Below are 26,326 nucleotides of genomic sequence, written 5' to 3'. Positions count from 1 at the left end.
ACTGAAACCTCTAATGTACATCCATATATGGACATTTTCTTGTTGCTAGTTAGTGGTGTTTTTAATAAATGACCGTGAAGGCATACAATGTATCTAAGCACAGAAGCTAGTGGCAGGGTAATATCCCAGTTTTGTGGAAGAAGTTTGTAATCTATCTCCTTTCATGACTGGACATTGTCCAGCCTGATGAACTGAATGGTGATAAAATCCAGCTACAGTTCAGCAGCCTAGCCTGATCAGTTTCAACAGAGAACATAATAACCAAATGACAAAATGGCAAAGGTTATTTAAACTGGAAAATTTACAAGAGATAAAGGGTGAATTATTACCATCTATACACGACACCAGTGAGGTTACTACTCAACTTTGACTGAGCTCTTTGCATTAACTTTTCTAGGTCAAGCCATGGTCTCTGCCACAACACCCAGAGTCTCCAAGGAGGTTACTTTAACTACACCACCAGTTGTAAGTCACTTCTGACTTAGTAAGGCTTTATTTAATCAACAAGAACAAATCCGATTCCTACATATACTTTATTTGCTTGTTTAGATATACTGTTCTTACTTTTTAAAGACGGAGGATCTGGGAAATAGGATATTGAGAGCCCATGGCAATATCTTTGGAGGTAGAAAGCACATAAATAAATCGAAGAAAGTAGAGACAGCTGCTTAACACTACACACAAAATGGCTCCCTGTAGGGCACTAGGCTGACAAGAGAAACACAGAATCATTTGTCCAAAGTTTTCCCTGAAATCAGTCTATCCGTCACTAAACATCCAGCATATGTTGAACCTTGGGGCACCTTTGGAAACTTCCGCCTGATAGAAAACTTAATTTGATGCCTGATGTGTTGTTTCTCCAGAGGACCTCCGAAGTGAGTCCTCCTGTCGTCAGTAGTCAGCGGGATGAGGACCAAAGCTTCCATACCCCGAAGTCCATGGAAGTGTTGAGTTTCCTGCCCAATAGGACCATTCCTCACAACACTGCCAATAACCTCACACAGGTCTTGGAGCACAGATCAACACGCACACAAATGTACACATGATACATTTGCAAAACCAGTTCACAAACAGACACAATGCCCACCCATCTGCATATGATGCAAAACTCTGTGATGTCCATTGTTTTTCCACCTAGGGCTTTCTCAAAAGTGTAGAAGAAGTGCTGTCTTCTCCAGGGTTACCAGAGGTAAATGAGTTCACGTTGTTGTTGTGCAATATTAAAACATGACATAATGTAGCATATGCATTTTAGTGATTACTTTAATTCAAGGCACTTGCGAGATCCATGAGTTTGAGATTGTAACGCCATATTTTTGCCACAAGTGGTGCCAGAAGCATTAAGAGTATCTGATAGTGTACCCACACAGGATTGCTGTGTGTAGTCAGTGGTGCAAATTGTTCAAGACAAAACCCCTGTACAAACACAGCGCTTAGAATGTTACTGGAAGTTGTAGCATCCAGTACTGTCCACTCACCCTAGCCAAATCTCCACACACACGCAAATATGCTGCTGCTATAAGAAAGACATTCAGCACAAGTGTGTAGTTTCAGTAAAATGTGTGCTCAGAACAAGCATGGTTTTTTTTGAGCAAGCTGAAACAGATGTTCATGTACAAGAATGCAAAACTTGGACAGCAGCATTCAGTAAAGCCCCTTGTGATTAGTTTATATAGCCTGTTAGGTTGCTGTCAGTTTTTTTGTACTTGATCTAATTTAAATAAGTTAATATTCTGTTTTATTATTACCATTGTATTGTAAAGTCTGGATGCAAATGTTTGTGTAATATAGTGCATACTTCATATTTATAACTCATGTTGTTAGACTATGTAGCTTTTGAAAGAACAAACAAACCATTTTTCTACTTCCAAATGAAGAGATAAATTTCTATGAAAAAAATGCACCTTTGCTGAATTCAGTGGACATTTTTTTTTTGCAGTTGGTCTGGTGTAGCTACTAGCTTGAATGAATGTCACTTTCGGATTTTTCTCATTAGGGGTCGCCACAGCGAATGTAGCTACTAGCTTATCGGGCTTAATGTTAGCTAATGTTTAAAACCTTTATGTAAATATTTCTGTATAATGGCCATTACAAAATCAATTCACTGACTTAATGACTCTTCTTTATTTGTGCTATAGTATTAGAGCTAATGCTAAAAAGTAGTTTAGCATTAAACATGATCCCATAATTGTCATAAGTACTCAAAGCGGCTGCCACCCAACAGAGGTTATATGTTCTTATTTGTTGGTTTATTGTTGCTCATAAAAATGGGTATTCCAGCTTTATTTGCACTCCTATAAAGTTGAGAGATTCACAAAAGCCAGTTTACAAAGAATGGTTCAAATCAAAACTGAAATATTGGCAGAGATATCCTGACATTTATTTGCCATAGCACAACCAATAGCATTATTTAATAGCTTTTTCATGCCTTGTGATGTTTTTCAAAGGCTATCATTTGTAATGCACTCATTGTATTATACATTTTTAACCTCAAGACCTAATGACATCACCATGTTTATTTTGTTAGACTCTGGAAAGTTCCCTCTGTAGCCACGGATAACATTATACAACTGTTACAAAAGTACTTTTCATGCCAAGTAAATTGACCTTTGTGTGTAAAAATCAGTGAAGCAAAATCATCTCATTAAAGAAACAAATAAGATATTCTAAAAATGTGAAATGATTTAATGGGTCATCCTGAATCAGTGCTGCATTCAAAGCAAAGAGTGTTTTTTCTTGGTTCATTGTTGAGCAGCAGTCCACCCCTGTGGTCAGCGGGCTGATCGAGACCGTGGACATAGTGATGGAACACATGGTGACTAACCTGGAGCCCAGCTCAAACTCTCTCATCTCCCTGGGTGGAACATCTTTTGTTGCAGGTCAGTACGGTATCGACTTTCCAGAAGGTGACTCACTGTTGTAGTTTGTGTAGACATGGTTAGAAGAGCATCAGGTTGATATCATCAGTTTTCTTATTCAGAAGACAAATACAGGTCAGATAAGCAGGGGTCAAGCCCCCCCACTTTGGCTCTCATGGGTGTGGATAATAATCTGTTTGCCACTAAGCTGTTTTTTTTCCCAGGGGTTGCTTGACATCTTTGATCCACCCCTGATAAAGCAGATTGGCCTTGTTGCTTGATTCTCAGTTTGTTTTTCCTCAATGGTTCTCACGTTGTCTTATCGCTGACCCCCTACAGATTACTCTCTGATGAAACTCCCACAGAACTACAACCTGCCACATTACCGCTTCCCCACACAGGGCAAGAACTACATCTCTGTTCCTGGGGAGGCTTTCACCATGCATTGTAAGTGCAGATGTTACAGATATTCAGTTACAAAACTGGCTTTCCCTGTCTTAAGGATTTCCTGTATATAAAAAATAGTAGCTTGGATGAATGTGAATACTGCACATTTGTCTTGCACTGATTCTGCCAAGAGAAAATGATCCAGCTAGGATGCTCTTGTTATTGGCTGGTAATTTATTATGCTAAATTTAGGACTGTTAATACACCATACAGTGTAGGACAGGAGTGCCATTAGAGCGTTTGTGTGGATTTACTGTGTACCATAGAAAACCAGCTATGACTGTAATGTTTGGAGTTACTCTTTTCTTTAAGACAGAAAGACTGAGAAAGAGAGAGAGAGAAAGAGAGCAGCACATTTTCTCCACCACTTTCCTCTGTCATTAAACAGAATGGATTCATCGCGGAGTGAGAGAGCAGTAATTACAGTGGGCATTAAAACTGTTTGCTTGATTATGTGTTCAGGTCAGATTCCCTTGGTGCCTCCTGGTTGTTGCATGCACTGTGAACACAGAAATAAACTGTTTACTAATTCATTAAAAGACTATTATTAGAAATGGAATGCATGTAATTGCTTGGCACATTAGAGCCAGGACCAAATTAACTCAAAGCTCTAAATACCTGACTGTATGAAATGCTCCAAAGAAAGTAAAGGGAATCCTACAACAGGGTGTATTTGTATACTTTAATATATATGTATATATATTTTCCTTTTCTCTCTGTTCCTTAGGGAAATTGTACAAGCAAACGGACTACCTCACAATCTGTTGTAGAACTTGCTGGGTGGCATTCTCTTGAAATAATTTTGGGAGGTTAAAGATACTCCTGCAGCATGGACACAGCACGTTTGTTTGACATCAGCAAGCTTTTGTTGTCAGTCAGTGGGTCCCTGGTAGAGAGCCTTTGATGGAAGCAACAGGAACATTAAGAATTTCCTCCAATTTTATTGTTTATCTTGCAGTGCTGGGGAGGGAGCGAGCTGGATGATAGGTCAGATTAGGGGAGGGGGACCAGATTTCCTGCTGTCCTCATGAGGTCATGTAGAGGTTTCATATAATTTCCCAATATCCGCATGCTTTGCGGCCTTCTACCTTTCTTCCATGTGCGAGTGTACAGCTGTCCTGTTAACCAGCCAGTGCCAGTGTACGGCAGCAAGGCAGCGTTAATTAATTTCCCTTCTTTGTGAGGATTTTAGCAGAACTGCTTTACATTCCCAGTCCTCTGCTGATGTCTTTCACATTTAACTATTGCTTTTTTTTTCTTCAGCTCAAACCACCATTGTTGGCCTCTTCTACCACAACATGCACAGCTATTATAAAGAGATCAGCCCTCTGAAGACAAGGTAAGAGGAAGGAAAAACAGCCAAAGACAAAAGGTTTATTCATCTTAGTCCAATTTATTTGGGTTTTGGCAAAAGATTTGTCCATGAAAATATGTTCTAATCAAAATTACTGAGTGTAAATATAAATTCCAGCCACCTGAAGAAAAAGTCAGGCTTCTCTATTTGTATTTTCCATGGGAGAAATCAGGTCCGCTGGAGCTAAGGCGCCCCCACCTCCTGAGCCTAAATGGCTGTTCCCTGAGGCCAGGCCTTTATCTGTCCTCTGGCCTATCTCTCATCTCACCACTCAAACTCCCCTGACTGATAGACCCTGCTATTAGCTCTACACCCCACCGCCCAACACCACCACCACCGCCCTCTGTCGTTGGACTAGCTTGCTCCACTTGTGCTGCAATGTTTACCTTTTACCAAACATGACATAAGAACAATTAAACAACAGTTTATTTCTCACTTTATATGTCAGAGACGTCCACATACAAACCATAAAATATGTGGCAGTGCATTTGGTCATGTTTGTGACTGATTGTTTTTCATATGGCTGCTGGGTTCTGCTGTGGGCGAGAAGGTCCCTTTGCATCATGACAGAGAAGTGATGTTACATATCAGATGATCTTGAAAAACTATTGGTGCAGCGCTGCTAGTTGTCAGGGTGATTAATCATGTAGACAAATGATCAAAGTCCCACTTCGATGCTATTGCTCTGGGCCTGTCTGTAACACTTATGTGTTGATGTGAGTGCAAGATTATAGTGTTTTTTCTGACTTATCTGACTCTGTCTGTTTACGTCATACTTAACCTCTCGCTTTCTTTTGTTTCTATCTGTAATGTATGTTTCTGCCAGCATTTCTTCCTGTCACATAACCTGTCTCTTTTTGGTGTTTCAGGATTAATGAAGCTGGACACTTCAAGGATCACAAGATCCAGGTTGCCAGCTGTCTAATCTCTCTGAAAGTGGAGCCTTCACCAGCCCTGTCACCAAACCTCTCCGGGGCACCACTCATCAAGATTGTGCTCACACATGTCCTGGTAAGAATCAACTTATACAATGCTGCAGTTTCTTATTTGACTCATGTCTGATTTGGCCATTTAATTTCTGCCTGAGTCAGTCTTACTGGGAAGATGGGGTGTTTTTCCAATTTGCAGCTGCAGTTACAGGGTGTGGGGCACTCACCTTATCAACGGAAAGAGGGCCGTGGTTTGCTTGTGGTTACAGTAAATGACCACACCATATGAAATCTATCATCTCTATTTTTGGCATTCTGTTATGTAGATGAGTGTGTATCACTGACGGAGGCTTGTGCAGCTGGGCACTTACCAGCACAAAGAGCAAAGCCTACTTTGTTTTTCATTAGCCTGCCTAAAATGTCCCTCGCGGAGCATGTGGCTTCCAGAAAGCAAACTGATTATGGACATTTGAACTGTAGGCTTACGGTGCTTTGAAACGAACAATAGCTTTCTTTTATGAACAACATGTTTCTAGTTTTCTGCTTCATGGTAGGGGCTATGCCAGTTTTCCATGGGAAATTCAATTGAAACTCATAATGAAAATGTACTGAAATGTGCATTGCATTAGCTTGCTTCCATTTAAAGTCATAAATATTTCTGTGCACTTCACAGACATATATTTATTTTAATGTTTTGATTGTGTTTGTAGTTTATAAGACAATCTCATACAGTAGAATTAATGAGGCCGTTATCAAAACCAGTTGACTAAACCCCAAACAATTAAGCTCTATTTAAGTTCTGCCAAAATTATTCACTATCTGATGAAGTGGATTAGAGGTGCAGGTTCTCTTTCTGCTTTCTAAGAGCACACATGAAAGCCACACAGCTTCATGAAACCATGGAAATATTGTTTTGTTTGCCTTCATTTTCCCTGGTGAAATAAATGTTTATGCTGCAATTATCTGGCCTGCTTCCTGTGACAATGATTAGCATGTTTGTTTTAGCAGACACCAAGGGAAAGGCTTATAATCTCCTTTGTTATGGGAGTTCTGGAGATGCTCACTGTCTATTGCATTAAGGTGTTTCTATTTTTATTGGATTGCTTTCACTTCTGGTGTGAGGATAAATCAGGTTTCTTACATTCTTTCCTCTCGACCCCATTACAAATATTTTATTATATTTATTACAAGCACACACTGATTAGAATGCACAATTCCAATACTTTCCAAGTTAACTTGGAGGGTGATTTATATTTAGAGTTGCATTGTAATTTGGCACACAGTGATTTTGGCTGTATACACAGCCAGAAAAGGCTTGTTTTGTTATATCTGGATTGCAGCACAGACCTGTGGTTAAATTCAGTAAAAAACAACTATTTTTGGAGTTTTAATGTCTTTGGCAGCTTGTGGATACTTATCACCTTCCTAACTCGGAGGCAGGGAGGGTGAGACCTTTTCCACGATTGTTTATGTCGCTCTTTACAGTCTTGCCAAATTAAACCTCAATGATGTCTTCTCATGTCACCAGTTCAGTGGCCTGAAGGAAGTGATTTGCAACTGACCTGTCTGTTTATCCCTGAGAGTAGACAAGCACCCAGTGACTTCATTAAAACCTAGCAGGGAGGCTGAATGTTTCTAAAGCAGAAATATGTCAGCGTACTGTACTCATCTGTCTTTTCGTGCTGTCATGGTTACAACAAATACTCTGTGTACAAATTTTGTAGTGTACAAACAGTCACCTCCTGCCATGGCTCCAACCCAAAAGTCATCCATTTTCTCTATCTGACATTTGCTATGATAAAGCATACCACACCACACAGGTCATCATGACATCATGACATGGACCACTTACTGATGGTCAAAGCCATGCGGTGGGTGTCTGAGTGACCTTGCGCACTTGATTGATGACCTCTGAAACAGCCCGCTGAGGTCATTCCATTCCCAGCTGACTCTGTCAGAGCTGAGATGCCGCCATCTTGCATTATCTAGTGCGTAGCTGGTGTGATACCCAGACAAGGTGTTATCAAGGCTGCTGGAGGCCCACATGCTTTCTCACGCCATTCAGCCGTGGTGCTGAGTGGACCCTGGCTCCATCACTGATTTATTACTGTTGTCTGACTCCAGATGAGTTTGAGAGGACCTAAGGAGAGAAGAGGAGAAGAAAAAGGAGGGTGGGAGGCACTGGGGTCTGTAGTTAAACATTAATACATACATAATAAGACCAATACCTCCCCCTGCTCCTTCTTCCATTAAAGCATCACACACAATGGACTATAAAGTCAATTTATAGGGTCAAAACAGAGAGTATTTGACTTTCTAAGACTATATAGCAGGGTGTTAGCTGGGTGGCTTCATAAGAAGGGCCAAGGCACTGTGCAGGACAAGGTGGCAGCGCTGGAGAGACGTTGGTGACCTCTGTCTGTCCCTCAGTTGAATTTAATTTGTGATGAAATGTAGAATTACAAATCATAAACAGTAAAGAAATTGTTTTACATTTTATTATTTGATTTTTGGTGGAAAGTTAGATCAGAAGATTGATACCATTCACATATCTGTCTATTAAATGTAATCTACAGCTAGTGGCGGTTAGCTTAGCCTAAAGATTAGACACAAGGGGATTCAGTTAACCTGGTTCTGTCAATAAATACATTCCTGCAGGGATTATGCGCTGGACCACGTCTTGGCCAGCTGTTTCTTGTTTTCAGTGTTTGTGTTAATCTAAGCTAAGTGGCTATTAGCTGTAGCCTCATATTTAATGGGAAAACATTTGCCAGAAAACAAATAAGCATGCTACTTTTCTACACACACACACTGTAAACTAATATGATTATCTCAGAAAAAAGTAAAACAAACAAAACAAAACACAAATACCATTACTGAATTTATCATGTTGACTCAGGCGGCCAACTATTCAAATATTCACCAAGTGACTGGACAAAAGGCTGTTAGTAACAAAGTTTCTCAGTAAGTTTTGTCAGTTGGTTCCCTCCCATTACTTAAGGAACATGAAAGTGAGCTTGTTGAGAAGTCAGTAAAGAGGTCAAGGGCAGAAAGGGAAACTGGGTGGTTTGTGTTTACAAAGACATCTAGGTTTCTTGGAACTTCCTATACATGCCAAAAATTGTGGATTAATTGTTCAGCGACTTTAAACACAGAAAGGCTATTTAATGCTTTCTGGTATCCATGCTCGAAATTCTTACTCATGCTCTATATGCCAGAGCTGGTATCAGTCTTTTGTGTCACAGTAATAACTGCTCTGTATTTTCCAGTCTTTTTATAATTTCCTTCACACACCCAGCTTAAACCTTGTGGTCAAAGACTCTCCTACTTCACGCTCTCTTTCTCTCTCCCTCAGTCCTAGCCACCCACACCCATCCATACACCAACACACATAAAAAAAAAAGAGCTGTGCGAGCCAACGTACTGATCAATTGCAGATGGAGGTCTGGCTATTGCTGTTCCTTTCTTGCCAAAAGATTCAGATTTACAGTTCCTCCCATTAAGTGTCCCCTCGCTATCAGCACTGCAACCTCACAACCATCTCTTGCTAAGTGCTGAACAGAACGGAGCTTAAATCCAGACAAAAGTAGAAAAGGTCCTGATCTGTCTACATGAGCATATGTATGAGCTCAGAATGTGAGATACGTAATGTTCATGAAGAATTTAAAAATCTGTGACAAAACTGCATTAGAAATTAAAAATTGTGAATGTGTAGAAAACATTGAGAATGTCTAATTAACATTTCTGTGAAAACTATAGGTTATAAAAGGCAAAACAAATAACTTTTGCAGGGTATATGCAACTGTTGAAAAGCCTCAAAAAGACGTGAATTCAGATCACTCATAAGAAAGGTCTTAAAAGATTTCAAAAGTCTGAAATACTTTTTCTTGATTGCTGTAGTCAGTAATTTTAGTGTCCAGTTGCAGGCTGTCGTGAGATGTTATAGGACAGCTATAATCTAAAACTGGGGTTATTGCAACAGTGAAGCGTGCGCACAAGTTTTAGTCAGCATCATGTAAGTGCTGTCGCTAGGTACTGTAGCGAGGACTCTCATCTTCATGAAAAAATCAGCCAATTACTCAATAATGAAAACAATTGCTAGTTTCAGCCCTTATATGAATAATAGATCATTTCAGACCCTATCTAGTACTATCATGAAACAGGTATTAGATTTCATTATATATGTTATTAAAAAGTCTTGATTTTAGCTTGGTGAACCCTGCAAATATCCAGCATGTAAATACTACTTTAAAACTGTGAGTAAAAAAGTGTGAGTAAATAAAAACATATAGCCCTCAATGTACGAACATGTCGTTCCTACAGAAACAAGCCAGTGGGCTTTGGGAATTAAACACATGAATTCATACATGGACAACCTCATCCATTTTCATGTGAGTTAGTATTCCTTATTTTATATTTGAACACCCACTGCTCATCTTATCAAAAACAAATCTGTGACTTTTTGGATTGTTTCATTGTCCCCAGTTTTCCCTGCATGCCATCAACACGTCTTGTCATTTTTGGCCTCTATCTCAGAGCCTGAGCTGAGACCACAGCTGCGTGTCATAGTACATGTCCCCTGACAGCATGATTTCACTCAAGGCCAGTTGTGTTTTACTGCACAGATTCAGAATCTTGATCCAAATGCTGTAGGTGGATCAGCTTAAATCAGGCCTCTGATTGAAAAGCCCGGTTACAGCGACAATGAGATCTGTGCTCCATCTGAGCCACAGATTGTGTCACTGCTGTGCTTTCATATATTGATGTTAAGGTGGTTTTGTGGGCCGGTTTGTCTCAAACTCTGGGTCAAGGTTTGTGGCTGTTTTTTAGCTAGCTAGACTGAGTAATGTTAGGCTATACCTTTTCCAGACATACTGCACTAAAGTGTTTCTTCCGTTAATAAATTTAACAGCGGTCAATGTAGCTTTGGGGAAATACATGTATGGCCTCTCTCTTGTTACACAGAACAATTGAACTATTGTTAAACCCTGGCTAAGTCTTTGCCAGACTTTCACCCTCTGCACACCTCTCCACAAAAAAGATGATGGTAACTGTAATAATGTTTTGTTGGACAAGTTTCAGTGCTGTTATGGACCCTGCTGACAGCTGCACCATTAAAAATTGATAACTATACCAAATGCAGAAAGTCCAGTCCAAATGACACCCTGGCTCTCTGTGTGCTCAAATGTTTGGAATGTTTGAGCAAGAAGGAGAAGATTGCACATACTTACCCACACTGTTGTGCAATTTTTCACTGCTCCTTAAATTTAACACAACCAAAGTCTTTATTTAGACTTCTATTATCCTGAAATAAGCCGAACTGTTCTTGTGGCTGCATATTATTGCACCAGTGCCTGACTGAATGTGTGTGTGTGTAAGAACTTTTTCTGTATACATATTTAAAATTTGCTGATTATGAATACAAAGCTGCAAGTTAATCAGTTTGAGAGTTTCGCCTTAGTAATCAATGTAATTATTTCAGGCTGAAACATATGTGTGTGTGTGTGTGTGTGTGTGTGTGTGTGTGTGTGTGTGTAGTTCAAGTCTTTGAGTTTTATTTCTACCGGCACTAGCTTGTTTGTTTTAAATTGACTGCTGAAAGAACACTGATGCGTGGTGTATAACCTTCTCCATCTTTTCTTAATTTGCGCCTTGCTTGGGAACCAGCTGTAAAAAGCTAAGATTTAAAATGACACAGTTGCACCATTCCCTTGGATTTGAAGAGCCATATGCTGTAGGTGTTTGCTTAAACTAGCTCAACCACAGCGAAGCCCCGGCTTCCAGCTCTGCCAGTCACAGGAGGTCTGTGAGACACCACAGAGGACACAGAGGCTTGTATTTCTACAAATTATTGGGTTCTGTGTGTCAAATATGATATTATATGATATGCCATTGTGATGCATGAAAGTGTTTATTTTCATCCCTCATCATTTTACCCAACAGGCTCAACACAGCCATTACAAAGCAAAAACAGTTGGCATGCTTTGGGTTATAGGGATAAACACATCATCAAAATGAAAACACGCTGAAGGCTGTTTGCTCCCAGTAACAGTTGATTGGACCGGTGGTGTAAATGCCTGGTAAGGTTATGTTACCCTTAGCAAGTCATCAGGATGTATCATTAAACATCTACTGTGAAAACACTGTCATATTACAGGTATGATGATGACATGGCAACTGAGAATTGTTGAAATGTTGCAACCTGATTTACAGTGTTTTTACAGCTACAGCTGGTTTAACTGAAATACTGTTTAGTAACACCCAAGACTCGCTCCATAGCTGCCAGTGGTGGAAACCAACTCAATATGTTTACTCTAGTACCACAGTTAGGTTCAGTTTGGAAAGGTTTTACTTGAGTATTTCAATTTCCATTGCTTCTCTCAGCTCCACTACATTTCAGAAGGAAACACTATACTTTTTGCACCACTACATTTATCTGACAATTATTGTTACTTCTCAGGTTAAGATTTTACATTATAAACATTAGAATTAATACAAAACATTGTCAAACATTAAACCAGTGGTTCCCAGTGAACTGTGGTTAAAGTAAGCATTGTAGCTGGAGTTGTTGTTGATAGTTGCACAGGCGTAGTAACTTAGAAGCACCAGAAACACCTGGACTTATCAGTCTTTCAGACTCTTTTTCCTTTTATCAGTATTGTATACCACTGTCCTTTCACTAGCTGTCACTTTCTCTTCTTCCTCTTCTCCTCTCTGTGTCTGTTCTCCTTATGGGGGTGTGCACGCAAAGCTCGGCCAGATCTCAGAGTGCATTCAGATTGTCACACCTATCTGCAGATACCAACTTGAAAAACACACTGAATATACTACAAACAGACAACTACTATATGGAGCACGGCCAGACAGCTCCTTATATGTGTGATGGTCTGTTAGGCATTGTATACTTTAGCTTGTGTCTGGAACATAGCATGGTACATATTGTTGTTAATAATGGATTGTTTTCCATGAGCCAGGGTTTACCTTTTGTGCGTATTGTGGATAATAACTTTTACACAATGCAAGTGTAGAGAGCAAATATGACACCGTAAAGCAAGGTTTACAGTATGCCAGTTACCATCTGCTTTCATTTACACGCAACAAGAAAAATGAGTTACTGAAATACACATTGGACTAATAAATTCACCCAGTGGACTGCTTGCAGCTCCTCTAAGCTGGCTGTCGGCTCATGATGACAAGATGCATTTATGGCATTTTCACTCCTCTAAGGCAGGACCCACTGTCCTGCCTCCTCGACTGGGCCATGTGAATATACATGTACTATATATGTCTACTGCATTCGTCTTGAGGGTCTCAATACATGATGACATAAGAGCTGCATGTGCAAAACAGACAGAATGAGAACGGTGATTTGGTTGCACAGTGAAGTCAATGTATTGTGCTGTGCTTTGTAATATGAATCACTGAGCCTATGGGCCAGGAAACAAACAGTCTGAATGTCAGTTTCTTTCTCACTTTTTCCAGAAGGAAATAGTGCAGACATAGTGCATCTAATCATACTCTTATTTGGCCTGAGAGCCAAGTTGGGGAGTGAGAAGAGGTGTGCAGTATCTTAGTATACATCCAACCAGCCAATGGAAGTGTTGTTTTCTTCAGATGACAGATTGAGGAGGGTAGTGGTTTGACCTGAAACCAGGGCCAAGCCCTAATTACTGCATTCTTGCACTGTAGCCATTAGCTCACTGTCTCTAGGGGACTCCACATCTCATATTAGGAAGACATGGAAAAAGTGATCTATAATTAAATAAGTTTCTTAAAGACAGTTGGGATTTTCACTTCATGTAATAATCTCTTTTGCTGAGTGTCAACCTGTGCCTTGTCTGTCACTGAGTATGAGCTCAGATTTTTGAAGCAACATATCTTTACTGTACAGTTTTTTTTTTTACTTTAATTTGTCAAGATCTGTTGCTTCTCTTGAGGATGTAGATGGAAAAAGAGCCAGTGAGCATTAAGGAAAGTATGTTGCTTATTGCTGCCTAAAATATTCCATGATATTTTCTGGATCAAAGCACATTTTCCAAACAGGTTCCTCTGAGTTTTGTGACAACAAATCATGTAATTTAGTGTGCCAGTACAACCCAAATGCAAATGTTTTTCTATATAGCGTTAGACATTCAGAGTGTCACACCATGCCACTATAATGGGCCACATTTACTGCATTTTTGCTGCAGCATGATATGAGTACATTATATATATATGTCTGTAGGTGGCGTTCAGCTTTTCACAGGTACCATATACTGTATCACATACGTTTCTCTCTCAGTTGAAGAGCTCAGTTTTGACCTTTCTTTTTCAGACTAAAGAACAGCAGGACCAAGTCCAAAATCAGAGCAACAAAGTCTTCCTCTACTGTGCCTTCTTGGACTACAGGTGGGTTTGTGGTCATGATGTAGTTGCAGCATGTCACAATTATTCATTCAGATGTAGAGCCAAATAGATTTTCATCTCCAGCGTCATTGTTGACGCTGCATAATCTTTGTCCTTAAGGTCTTAAATCATAAGAAATGACCAATAATTTGGAAAAGGTGTGTTTCCTTTTCTTTCAAATTGAAAACATCCAGTGTTACATGTGTTGCTGTTTCAGTTTAGTGTTTCGTGAGCAACAGCTCTCTGTAGAAAATATGGTGGTACAATAAATGGAGCCAAAACGCTCTTTGGAAAACATAAATCATTTTTAAAGGGAGTGTGCTTTAGTTGGATTAGAAGGACGCCTCTCCATACTCCTCTTTGCCCTGATTTTCAAGAAAAATGTGAATTATTGGATTGCCCTGTCAGATCGCCCTGGTAGATTCAGCAAAGAAAATTCCCTGTGTACTTCCCTCAATGGATCATGTTGAATAATCCCTGTCAGCAGTGTTCCTATAAAACCATGTCTTTTTTTGTACAGTATATTTATTCTTCATTCTGGTATTGTTATGTCACTATTTTTAAGCACATTTGCTTGCTGAATAATACCTAGTTGTCTTTTTCAGTTCAAGGGAGGGCGTATGGTCCAACCAAGGTTGTGTACGCTCAGAGGGAAATATGACATACTCTGTGTGTTTGTGCAACCACCTCACCAACTTTGCCATTCTTATGCAAGTGGTGCCCTTAAAGGTATGACCCCTTAAAGCGGCTCTCATAAATAATTCTTAGATTAATAATAACAGATCAAATTACTATATTATGTGTAATGTCATATGTGTTTCTCCTAAAGATGAACCCGCCTAATGCTATCACTAGACTCTACAGTTCCCCTCAGCCCCAGAGAGTGTTCTAACTCCTTTAGCGCACAACTTAAATGTTTTGGTCATTCCCTGCTGCTCTCATCAGCCTCATGTCCAGCCACAGCATGCGGCGGTTTTCAGCAAAAGAACTCTGATAACCCGGACAAAGTTTGCAACTAGGGGGTGAACAGGCTTAAGAGAACAAATCTTAAGAGTCAAAGCAAGAGAGAGTGTTGGACTTAAATTCACCAGGTGGCCAGAAACATGGCTCCAAATGAATGCTCTGTATTTGCTGGATGTGCAATATGGGCTACTGTTTCCTAACATGGTTTATAAGGTGATAATTTGTCAGCATTGTGTTTGCAGCTTGTTGTCCTGCTCCCAAGTGGCCAGAAGAAACCTTTATATTTAAAATTGTATGTTTATTTTAGGTCTATTTTACTGAAGATATGAGTCAGGGTTTCATAAGGAAGGGCATCTGGCGTAAAACACGTGCCAAATGTCAACATGCGAGTTGTCAGTGTGATGATTCGCTGTGGCGACCCCTAAACGGGAAAAGCCAAAAGTGACTTCCTATTGAAGACATTTTGACACATCACAAAACCCAGTTCTCATAACACACATGGTCCTGGTATTGTGCATGCTGGATTATTATTGTTATGTGGTATCACTTGTAGACATATGCAGTCACAATGTCAGTTTCACTGGTGGTTTTATAGAGAAGTACTCTGGACAACCATGATCTTTTTTTTAATTTTTTTTTTTGGTCACTGTACAGGTCAGTGGTCTATTCCTCAAGGACCACAATCTGACAAGAGGCCAAAACCTGTCCATTTGAAAACATCTGAGATAATATTAATTTGCTCTTCTACTCTGAACACCATCCTGAGCAGTATCTTTTGTTTACACTATCTGCCTTTTGGAATGCTAAGCCTGCATACACTGTCACCACAGTCTAACTATATGTGCCTCAGAGCATGGTCAGCTTCCACGATGGCTTCTTTAAATAGAAAAGAGGGCTTCTTATTGCAGCTAAGTGGGCCAGTACTGTATTTAAGGAGCAGAAGTCTATTTGATGCTATACTTCCCCTTAGACAGTCTCTAATTAGTGGGCTGCCTCATCCCTCAGCTGTGAGGGAACATCCACCATATCCCTTTCTGGAGGGCTGAGACTCCTCTGCCCTTATAATGACAAGGCACATGTGAAGACAGTTAATGGAGAATCAAATCCAGACCCTCAAAATAGCATGAACTCCAAAACAACATCAATTGACTAGGCCTTGTGCCATGGATATGTGGATACGGAGAAACACAATAGCCACTTTCACTTTTTAGCGTGCTGGACATTTTGCTCATCACAGGATTGACTGACAAGAGTGACAAACAACCTTATCTCAGTACAGTTCAAATGCATACTGTACTTAAAAAAATTAACAAACAAAACAATACATTTATGAATTCTTGTGAGGCAGAAGTATAAGTGATTCCAACTTAATTTTGTTTTGTCTTTGACCCTGAAGGGGTTTTAACCATTTTGCTAAAACTTTATGACATACAGTATACATATATAAATATTCTTGTGCAGTCCTGGAGAGTAGCTAGCCTGAAGAATACTAATAAGAGACAGCCTGGTGTTCATCATGAGCTCTACAGGATCCCTTTGAATTTCCTGGTTAGTGGTAGAGGCTGAATGAAACAAGATAATCCAGCTTTGCATGTGTATTGGTGGCACAATGTCCTGAACCACCACATAGATTAGGTTAGATTAGATTCTACTTAATTGTCAGAAGATACTTCTAAAATTTGTAGACAAAATAATTTTTAAAATGTTTTTATTTTTATTTATTTATTTTTTACATGTCTTGTGTATTGTTGATCTCATACACAGCTCACCTCCAACCACCAGGTGGCACTATCAACCATAGGTTATGTTGGCTGCTCAATTTCTGTCTTCTGTCTTGCCATCACTCTGGTTACCTTTGCTGTCCTGTCGTGAGTATCATCAGTCAATTACAGTCAGATAACGTTTTATAGTGTTTTATATTCAACTATCACACCCTTTATCAAGCAATAGATTGATACATAAACTGCAAGGCATTTAATATTCACTGTATGTTAGAATCAAAATCAGAATGAGCTTTATTGGCCAAATATGTTAAATACACAAGGAATCTGACTCCAATATAGATGCTGTTGGTGTGCTTTGTAAGACATCGGGAAATAAAACATAAAAATAAAAATACATTAAAAAAAAATAAAATAAAAATGTGTGTTATTTCATGAATCTACCTGTGTGGTTATAAACATTGTACTTCTGCATACAAAGCATGCATCTTATGTTTTATATATATATATAGTGTTACCACAGTACTACAGCAAGTTAATGTGACGTTGTCCTCTTCAGGTCGGTGAGTACCATCCGTAATCAGCGCTACCACATCCACGCCAACCTGTCCTTCGCCATCCTGGTGGCAGAGATTTTACTTCTTATCAGCGCTCGCTTCGACCCAGGCACGGTAGGTACACTACAGATTATGTTGTTGTAACAGTGGTTATGATGATGAAGGCAAAAAAAAAAAGTGATGATGATGCCGATGATATGTCTAACAAACTGAATGAAATCTTAAAGATGATGAGGGTGACATGAGTGCTTTGTTATTTATTCTAATAGTTTGGGTGTAACATAATAAATAATTAGAAGTTGATAATACACAATTAAATGTGCCAAAGAATGGATGAGCATTCTTATGTAAGCTCAGTATTCACATTAAATGATGTTTAACTATTTATTTGGCCCCAGTGAGGGAATATCAGGCCATTGCTTCATAAATCCTCAAAGCCCCATCATAAGCAACACCTTTTTATAATTATTTTGTACACTGTTCTTCAATATTAACCTCTCATAACATGAACATTCTGTATGAGACAGCCCCTCCACTCTGACCTTAAAACAGATTATTAGTCATATCCTCATCCAACCAAATACCTCTACTGAATCTTTCTAATGGGGGATAAAAATCCCTCCTGCTGATTTCTATGATTTAAGACCAAGCTGTGTCTTCCATGCTATTCTGATAAGCTTGCACAACACTGCAACACATCTGGAGTACTTTGGCGACACCATTAGGCCCACAAACTTATCCTCGCCTAACTATTATTTCCACCTCCCTCAGTGTTGGCACTTTGGTGTTTTTAGAGCTCTAAAGGGCAACATATCTACTGGCAGACCTAACTGTCTGTCTCTATGTTATCCTATGTTTTCTAAGTAAGCCTCTAGTTCTCTGTCTTCTTCTTGGGGGCGTGTTCACCTTCAGTAGGTGAGTTGATCGCTGTTGTTGTGGCCACATTAAACACTTGTAAGACAGGAAATAAAAGTTGATTCTGAGTAGAATATTTATGACTTGGCTGGAGTTTTGTATTACTTTTCCTTAATAAAATATTGCGTAATGAAATCGGTTCATTCTTTTTGAATAACCCTGTATATAGCCTGCACGTAGGGTGCAGGCTGTGCAAAGATGCCCCTGTGACCATCCAGCACATAACAGTGGGGTGCAAGATGCTAGCAGGCAGGGCATACATGGAACACCATAACCAAGTGGCTGACATAGTGTACAGAAACATCTGTGCCAAGTACAGGCTGGAAGTCCCAAAGTCAAAATGGGATGCACCTCCAAAGGTGGTTGAGAATGACCAAGCTAAGATCCTGTGGGACTTCCAGATACAAACATACGAACTGGTTATGGCCAACCAACCAGACATAGTAGTGGTGGACAAACAGAAGAAGAAGGCCATAGTGATAGATGTAGTGAACCAAAGTGATAGCAGCATCAGGAAGCATCCTATCCTTATCCAGGCAAATAGCAGATATAATATCTGCAATGTACTGTATTTGTTCAGGTTATGCAGTGGCCGGCCCAAGTAGAAAATCACATCTAAAGCCATGTCTGCTCAGTTGTCCAACCACCATCACTGTTCTACCAAGACTGTCAATCAACAGAAAACTATACCAGGAATGGCCCCAATGAATCAAAAACTGTATTGTCAGCAATGCCAGTATACATTCTATGTGGATGTAAGTGTGAAGCAAGTCAGACAGGGTCATCAAATGGGCACCCTCTCAATAGCTGGTGTCTTGATGAGTTGGGCCCACGACATGGAGAAGGCTCAGCAGTGTGTTCCAACATCCCAGAACCACCCTCCCTAAAGAATTTGGCTTATGTGACACTTAAATGATGTACAAAGTGAAATGTATGATACATAAATACATTAGAATGTTTTGATGGTAAATGCCTGATTTTGTCCTCCACCCCAGCTACCTTGTAAGATAATGGCCGTCCTTCTTCACTTCTTCTTTCTGAGTGCCTTTGCCTGGATGCTGGTGGAGGGCCTCCACCTCTACAGCATGGTGGTCAAGGTGTTTGGCTCGGAGGGAAGCAAGCACTTCTACTACTATGGCATTGGTTGGGGTAGGTCTGATTACCTGTCTTTAAATAGCAGACGTTGAAGGAAAACACAGATGATATATCTGGCATATCTGCTTCAGAATAAAACAAATATAACAAAGATACCTGATGTTACTGGTCCTATATTGTTTATGAAAAGTAAATAACTATGACCTGTTTTTTTAAATAAATCTGTTTTGAGTTACATTCCAGCATAACCATGGCCTCTCATGATCTCAGTGAACCAGAGTTGATGGATAGATGAAAAGAATCTGGGACATATGTATACTGTCTTAGGCTGCTGGGGAATGCACAGACATTTTCTTCACATGCTGAACTCATTAGTGGAAAAACAATCCCTTTTTTATTACTTCCTCTGGCCGGGGTAATTCTTCATTTGGCCAACTGCAAATTATGTGCTGGAGACTTGTCTGACAGCTAAAAGTGCATTATAGTTTCTATGTACATAAAAAGCAAATAGTCATTTTATAATAAATACACATTGCTGTTAACTGTGATGAAGGCTGGTGACTACTTTGTCTTTCATTTCCTCCTTCAAAGTAAAAGGTTTCCTGTAGCATAATGTGCAAGAGACCTTTGGGCTTCACAAGCCAAAAGATCAAGGCATCAAAATAAAAGTAGCTATTAAGTAGAAATAGGTAGTTAAAAGTACTGCAGATAAATAAATCCACCACTGGACTTAAAAGTACAGTATGTGCAATGTCATCTGCTTGGATGGATGGAGTTTACCATGTTGGGCAATATAACAAATGCCATGGTGTTTAACAGGCCCATAAGGCTGCTCTTCAAAATTAAATGATGCCTACCTTTAGACAACACTGTGGAGGTCGAAATAACATGTGAATTATTTTGTAATCACTATTTGGCTTTGCTCTGCCTACGTCCTACCAGGCTGAGGATTAATGTTGGATGGTATTACTCATGTTGTAGGGACATAAATCCATTGATACAGTCACATTTTGGGGACTTAACATCCTCATGGGCACAAAAAGTATACAAAATATAAATCCCAAAGATGAAAACAAACGCATGTGTCTGTTTGTCTGTCTGACAAAACTGTGGCATTTTTAGCACAGCACTCACTATGGAGAAGTGTTTTTAAGAAGAGGTTCTAATTATGATTTATCTTGTTTGTTTCATGTGGACTAAAATAACTTTAATGATTAATCAATTATAAAAATAAATCACTGACTAATCAATTCATTGACTACTTGTTGCAGCTCTCAAATGTGTCACTAAAGCAAATTGTTGATCTAGTAGCCCTGACTTGGATATGGTCCCCTATGTCAAAATCTAGTGCTGCCTTGCAGGTCCCTGGCCAGCAGTGAATCTGGGGACGTGGCAGTCACAGTATATGATATGCATCTTAATAACACCGCCATTAGAACAACTATTCTACACATTTAAGAATAAATGTGTATTTATTATAGTGTAATGAGCAAAAACATGCACCACAAACACAATTAAGCTGCCATAATATTGCCTGCATGTTCTTAAGCACAATATGGTACATTCACAGTGCAAGAAGAGTGGAAGAAATAGAAAAGTCAACAGGGCCCCGCATCATATTTTTGCCCCAGAGCCCCTTAGCAGGTTATTCTAGTCATGGGTACTACAGTATATGACTTTGGTAAAAGTGTAACATGTGTTTTTTAATTTGTTTATAATCAGGCTCCCCCCTAGTGATCTGTGTGGTGTCTATGACATCAGCTCTGGACAGTTATGGAAAGGTTGACAAGTAAGTATGACCTGCACATTAAGGGTGGATTCACTAAGATTTTACACACTGTCTGATCAATCAAGTGAAAATGGACATGGCGTCTCTCTGCTACCTCAGCCTATAGCGCTTCTGTTGCCATTCCAGCTTTTCTAATCTGTGTTGTCAAAACACGGTCCGTAAATTAGCTCCCCCTGCTGCTTAACAAAAGTTATCGGATGTGTTTTTCAGATCGCGAGTAGTCATTTTAAACAGCCAGCCACAGAGGAGCTCTCCTTGGCTTAAGGTCCAAAACATTGTCTGCCTGACCAAAAAGGCTGCATTCTTATGCGGAAAGAGAGTGGGAAGAATACCAAAAACCAGGGTTAACATCAGTTTGGCTTTTTGAAATGGAGAGTGGTAAAAACAGTCAGAGGACTAAAATTTGATTCAGATGTGATGTTCGTCCATCTGGATGCCTATAACACTGACAAGTTTGTTAATATTAACAACCTAATATGGCCATGATTTTTACTTTGTACTGAATTAGTATCATTTTAATTTGGGAGTAATTCAAACTTTGTGTAACGTTAGTAGTAACCAAAGCATAGCACTAGATTGCCAAATGTACTCGTTAGCCAGCTAACACTAGCTTCGGACTGGAGGAGTCTTTTCTATAGTTTGTCGAGTTTATTTCGTCACTAGGAAACAGGATGTGATTGGAGGAGCAAAGAGCAGTTAGGAATGGCTTATGGTGTTAGTTTGATTTGAGTTCCACTAGACCCCCTAGCAATTGAAAAGAAATTGGGTGTAGCTTTGAAAACAAAAATAAAGCATATGGGTTTATATGGAATTCATTTTATTATATTAAAGCTGGTATTGTGTAAGAATGACATCACGTGTGGAAGAAAGTGGAACCGCCAAGTGTGTTATGTTACTATGTCATTCCTGATTTGCATTACAAAATTACACAATTGTAACATTTCTCTTTTTGCTTTCCTCTTGCCTTTGCTTTCTCAGCTGTTGGCTATCACTGAAGAATGGAGCCATTTGGGCGTTTGTGGCCCCAGCTCTGTTTGTTATTGTGGTAAGGAATTTGCAAAAATGTGCATTTATTGTTATTTAGAGCCCACAATTTCTTCTGTAATTTGATCTGCAATTTAATCTGTATTTACTGTAAACTTGTACAAAACCCATTCACCGAGGAACGAAACAGAATCCTACATACTGTATCTACCATGCCACTGTATTTAACCTCCTTTCTGATGTCCAGGTTAATATTGGCATTCTGATATCTGTGACCAGAATCATATCTCGAATCAGCGGAGAGAATTATAAGGTTCACGGAGATGCTAACGCAGTCAAGTGAGTTTATTTGTTTTCATAATCAGACTAGCTCTGTTTAAGTAATTCAGTAGTGGTCTTTTATTCTAATATAAACATGGTTGTCTCTTATTCTATTTCAAGGCTGACTGCAAAGGCAGTGGCTGTGCTCCTGCCTATACTCGGCATTTCATGGATCTTTGGCGTTCTTGCTGTCAACACAAGCTCACTGCCATTCCTATATATCTTTGCTGTATTCAACTCATTACAAGTTAGTCTTTTGCCATAGGATAATTATATTGCTAATGCTAGCTGTCATTTGTGAATTTCCTTTTAAAATTTGCATTTCCTTATCTTTAGGGGTTCTTTGTCTTCTTGTTTCACTGTCTTCTCAACTCTGAGGTATGGCACTAACTATATGATGTCATGATAGTCATTTTTGATTCTTCATGTCCAGTGAGAGAAAAGTGTTCACTCATCCAACAGCTCAATTTAAACTATAGAATCTAAACAATTTACTCTTATTTCTATAAATGGGCATTTTTCTCTGTTGCAGTCTGGCTTGGGTTGATGGGATTAATATGCTTGTAAATGCTTTGTGTGGTTTAACAGTGGAGTGGAATTTGCCACCAGTGTCTGTTGTTCTTTTACTAATGCTTTGTGTGGTTTAACAGTGGAGTAGAATTTGCCACTAGTGTCTGTTGTTTTTTTACATCTTTCTCTAGGTCAGAGCTGCTTTCAAACACAAGACCAAAGTGTGGTCTCTGACCAGCAGCTCTATCCGAAACATCAATGTGAAACCCTTCAACTCGGACATTGTGAGTGCTAAAACAAAAGTGAGCTGTTCATTTCTTAGCTGTCTTTGTCTAATACTTTACTTCCTGTCTCCTAATCTAGATGAACGGGAACAAAGAAGGTGTGACTCCCACCAAGATGAACACGTGGGACAAAAGCACCAACTCAGCCAATCGCATCGACCTCTCTGCTGTGTAGAACAACAGATTATTTCTGTCTGTGGCAGCAGAGCAATCGAAGCTCACAGTGTAAAACGACAAACACTGGCCAGAGTATAATCCCACCACCATGTGTGATGAATCGGTCACTTAAATGAAAGTGATACCAAAGACAGTGTTGTGTAGCTGAATAATAGATTCACCAGTGTTAAAGACAAACAGACTCTAAGGACTGTGCCTTTTCATTGTCTTATAAAAACATGTTCTGTTCCCAAATGCAAGAACAGGGATTTCTAAGAAGGTTGTGAAGTGACAAGGTGAGTGTATTAGTGTTGTGGAGCATCTCACTTCGTCTGTTGCATGGTCCGTCTGAATATTGCAGTTGATTTACTAAATAACAAGAAGTTATTTAAAAGAATAGTTTGACATTTTGGAAAATATATTTATTTGCTTTTTTACTGAGATTTAGATGAAATGACTGATCAGTAAACATGAAGCTACTGCCAGTAGCTGGCTAGCTTAGACTAGAAACAGGGAAAACAGCTTGCATGGCTCTGACCGGTTCTGCCTACCTGCACCTCTAAACCCCATTATTTAACACAATATATTTCATTTATTTAATCTGTACAAACACAGAAGTGTAAAAATGCCTCACTGTGGTTTTGAAGTTATGTGCCGGCCTAGATAGCTTTGTTTCCCTCTATTTCCACATTTTGTGCTAAACCAAGCTAAATTAAGCTGCAGTTGGTGGTGGATTTTGCATTTCACAGGCACACATAAGAGTAGTTGTGATCTTTTCATCTAACCATCAGAAAGATGACAAATAAGTTTATTTACCAAAACTATTCATTTAAATCACATTGATCTGTTTTGACATGTAATTTATTTCATACAATAAAATAGTGTAGTTAGTTTGATCAGCTTTACTAGTAGCAAATGTAACATTAAATTTAGATTTGGATAAAAAAAAGACCAAGAAAACCAGTGTATTTTTCTGAAATACAGTGTTAGATTTATGTTTCAAAAACAATGACCTAATGGTTCTACCATCTGATAACAGTATTCATAATTACAAAGACCAATTTGCTTATTTTACATAAATGTCTCGTCACACTTTAATCCAGCTTTTGGGCCAGCGCAGCGCAATGCCTGCATAATAACAATGGTTGAATTAGCAGTGAATTAGACCCTTTGAAATTCTGATACTGTATTTATTTATTTTGTGATTTTGAGTATTGTATCATGTCTTCTGCAAAGTGTCAGCAATCAGTGTGTTCACATATTAAAATTAATGTTTATTTGTGTGTTTTCTTTCTGAAAATGAACTGCAGTTTATGCTTTTTGTGGAATAGTGAATGCTGGTTATGTTTTGGACACAATTCTGTGAAGTTTTATAGTGTATTTAGTTAATTCTGTGGAGAATTTACTTCACAAATTCATACATATGGAATATGTTGTGCGGCAGATGTATTTGATAAGGTTATTGCTTTTTTCTTAACATACTGTGAGAATAGAGGGAAGCGACACATTTTAAAATGTTATTTTTTACACTGTATCAACGTTAAGTTCCCTAAAACATGATTTACTGTAAATCACTTTATGCTCTCTTCATGTCTGATAGTGAAATAGTTCAGTATTTCTAAGCCTGCATATTTTAATGATTGTTGGCCTATGGTACTATGCTTTGTGCTTCCAATTAGCTTTATTAAAATGTTTATGACAAGAATTCAGTGTCATAATCATTATTAAATTATTTTCACCATCATAGTCACATTTGTGTTGGCTGATTCAACTTATGCTATTTCTGCATACATGTGAATTGCATTATTATTAATATATTTTTGTAAAAGATGGCTTTGAAGAATAGCAGAAAGTTAATGTCAAAGTGACTGATGTGGAAACATCCCTCCTTACATAGGCAAATAACTAGATGCAAAAGTATTGTCCACTAATGAATTCTTAAAACAAAAACGTGGTGTTGGTACCACTGTTTCTGTTATGTTTAGGCATTGATGACTTGAGGCTGTAGACCCCTGCCCTTAAAGTGTCCATGGCATGCTTTTCCTTGTTTTTTGACTTATCTACAATATTACAATGGTGAATTCTCATCTTAGATGTAACCTAAAGCTAAACAACAGTATTTCTATGCAGAAGTAACTCAGTTTATATACAGTAAGTGTTGTGAATTCTCGCTCACGAGACTTTTTTATCTAACAAAATTAAGTATTACATGATAGTTTAAGGATTTTGTTGAATGGACATAAAATCCAGGCCATTGTGCGTTCATGTGAGCTTGCCTGACATCCACCGGTGGCCCCACCATATTGGCAAAATGTTACATTGCCTTGTTTGTTATGTGTATTTCCATAAAGCTTATGTTAAAAGAAAAAGACATCCACTAGTGCCATTGTAAAAGTGGAATTTTTCAACTGCGCCTGGTTTTGTAGGATGTATTTTACCTCCTGCTTCTGCACTGTGACCAGAGGATGTGGAGAAAAATAGAGGGCCTGAGGTTACTGCATGTCCGGGAGTGTTCCTGGTCTAACCTACGATCAGCCGACCTGTGAAGACCCCAGCAGCAGTGACTGATCAGCTCATCAAGGCTGGATTCCCCCAGAGCACAGTACCTGTTTTTTTTGACTGCTTGAGGCCAGTGTGTCACAGCATGTGAAATGTTGCTGGTTAACCAGTCGATTAACAATACATGATGTTATTGTTAGTGCTACGCTACCTGTTAGAATTAATTTCACTACTTTGGGACTGTGTGTGATCATTGTGGAAGAAGATGACCACTGGTTGGATTTACCGACCTTAGAGCTACTTGAAAGGGAGTGATGTTTCCAAAACTCGGTGAGACTTAACAGTAAGTTTAAAAAAACGCACAGTGCATGTCTATTAATGTGCTGTTTCTGTAAAGCTAGAGAGAATTGTTGTAAGGCTGGAGAAGCTACTGTGTCTGCATTATGCCAGTTAAAATATGGGGTTTCTCAAATACCTGCTTTGTTTAGAGTGTTACAAATCTCTTTTCACGGGGTACATATACAGGATCAGAATCAGCTTTATTGGCCAGCTGTGATGG

General features: G+C 39.1%; 1 protein-coding gene across 1 annotated transcript in view; it reads left to right on the top strand.

The window, feature by feature from the left end:
* The window catches only part of adgrd1 (adhesion G protein-coupled receptor D1), a gene marked incomplete at its 5' end in the record, with an annotated part of 31,802 nt that extends 6,875 nt beyond the window's left edge, over nucleotides 1-24,927 (top strand). Inside the window, 19 exons of the mRNA XM_020590422.1 lie at nucleotides 398-465; nucleotides 864-1,004; nucleotides 1,139-1,189; nucleotides 2,756-2,879; nucleotides 3,198-3,305; nucleotides 4,569-4,644; nucleotides 5,529-5,670; nucleotides 13,903-13,976; nucleotides 14,579-14,702; nucleotides 16,701-16,804; nucleotides 17,217-17,328; nucleotides 19,125-19,278; nucleotides 20,947-21,013; nucleotides 21,992-22,058; nucleotides 22,245-22,336; nucleotides 22,439-22,565; nucleotides 22,655-22,696; nucleotides 23,020-23,112; nucleotides 23,192-24,927. Of these exons, the coding sequence (XP_020446078.1) occupies nucleotides 398-465; nucleotides 864-1,004; nucleotides 1,139-1,189; nucleotides 2,756-2,879; nucleotides 3,198-3,305; nucleotides 4,569-4,644; nucleotides 5,529-5,670; nucleotides 13,903-13,976; nucleotides 14,579-14,702; nucleotides 16,701-16,804; nucleotides 17,217-17,328; nucleotides 19,125-19,278; nucleotides 20,947-21,013; nucleotides 21,992-22,058; nucleotides 22,245-22,336; nucleotides 22,439-22,565; nucleotides 22,655-22,696; nucleotides 23,020-23,112; nucleotides 23,192-23,287 (1,862 nt within the window). The remainder of the gene's footprint in view (nucleotides 1-397; nucleotides 466-863; nucleotides 1,005-1,138; nucleotides 1,190-2,755; nucleotides 2,880-3,197; nucleotides 3,306-4,568; nucleotides 4,645-5,528; nucleotides 5,671-13,902; nucleotides 13,977-14,578; nucleotides 14,703-16,700; nucleotides 16,805-17,216; nucleotides 17,329-19,124; nucleotides 19,279-20,946; nucleotides 21,014-21,991; nucleotides 22,059-22,244; nucleotides 22,337-22,438; nucleotides 22,566-22,654; nucleotides 22,697-23,019; nucleotides 23,113-23,191) is intronic.
* Between the last annotated feature and the right edge of the window lie 1,399 nt (nucleotides 24,928-26,326).

Source organism: Monopterus albus, unplaced genomic scaffold (assembly GCF_001952655.1).
Source record: "Monopterus albus unplaced genomic scaffold, M_albus_1.0 scaffold12.1, whole genome shotgun sequence".
Lineage (NCBI taxonomy): Eukaryota > Metazoa > Chordata > Actinopteri > Synbranchiformes > Synbranchidae > Monopterus > Monopterus albus.
This window is presented reverse-complemented; position numbering and strand designations above follow the sequence as displayed.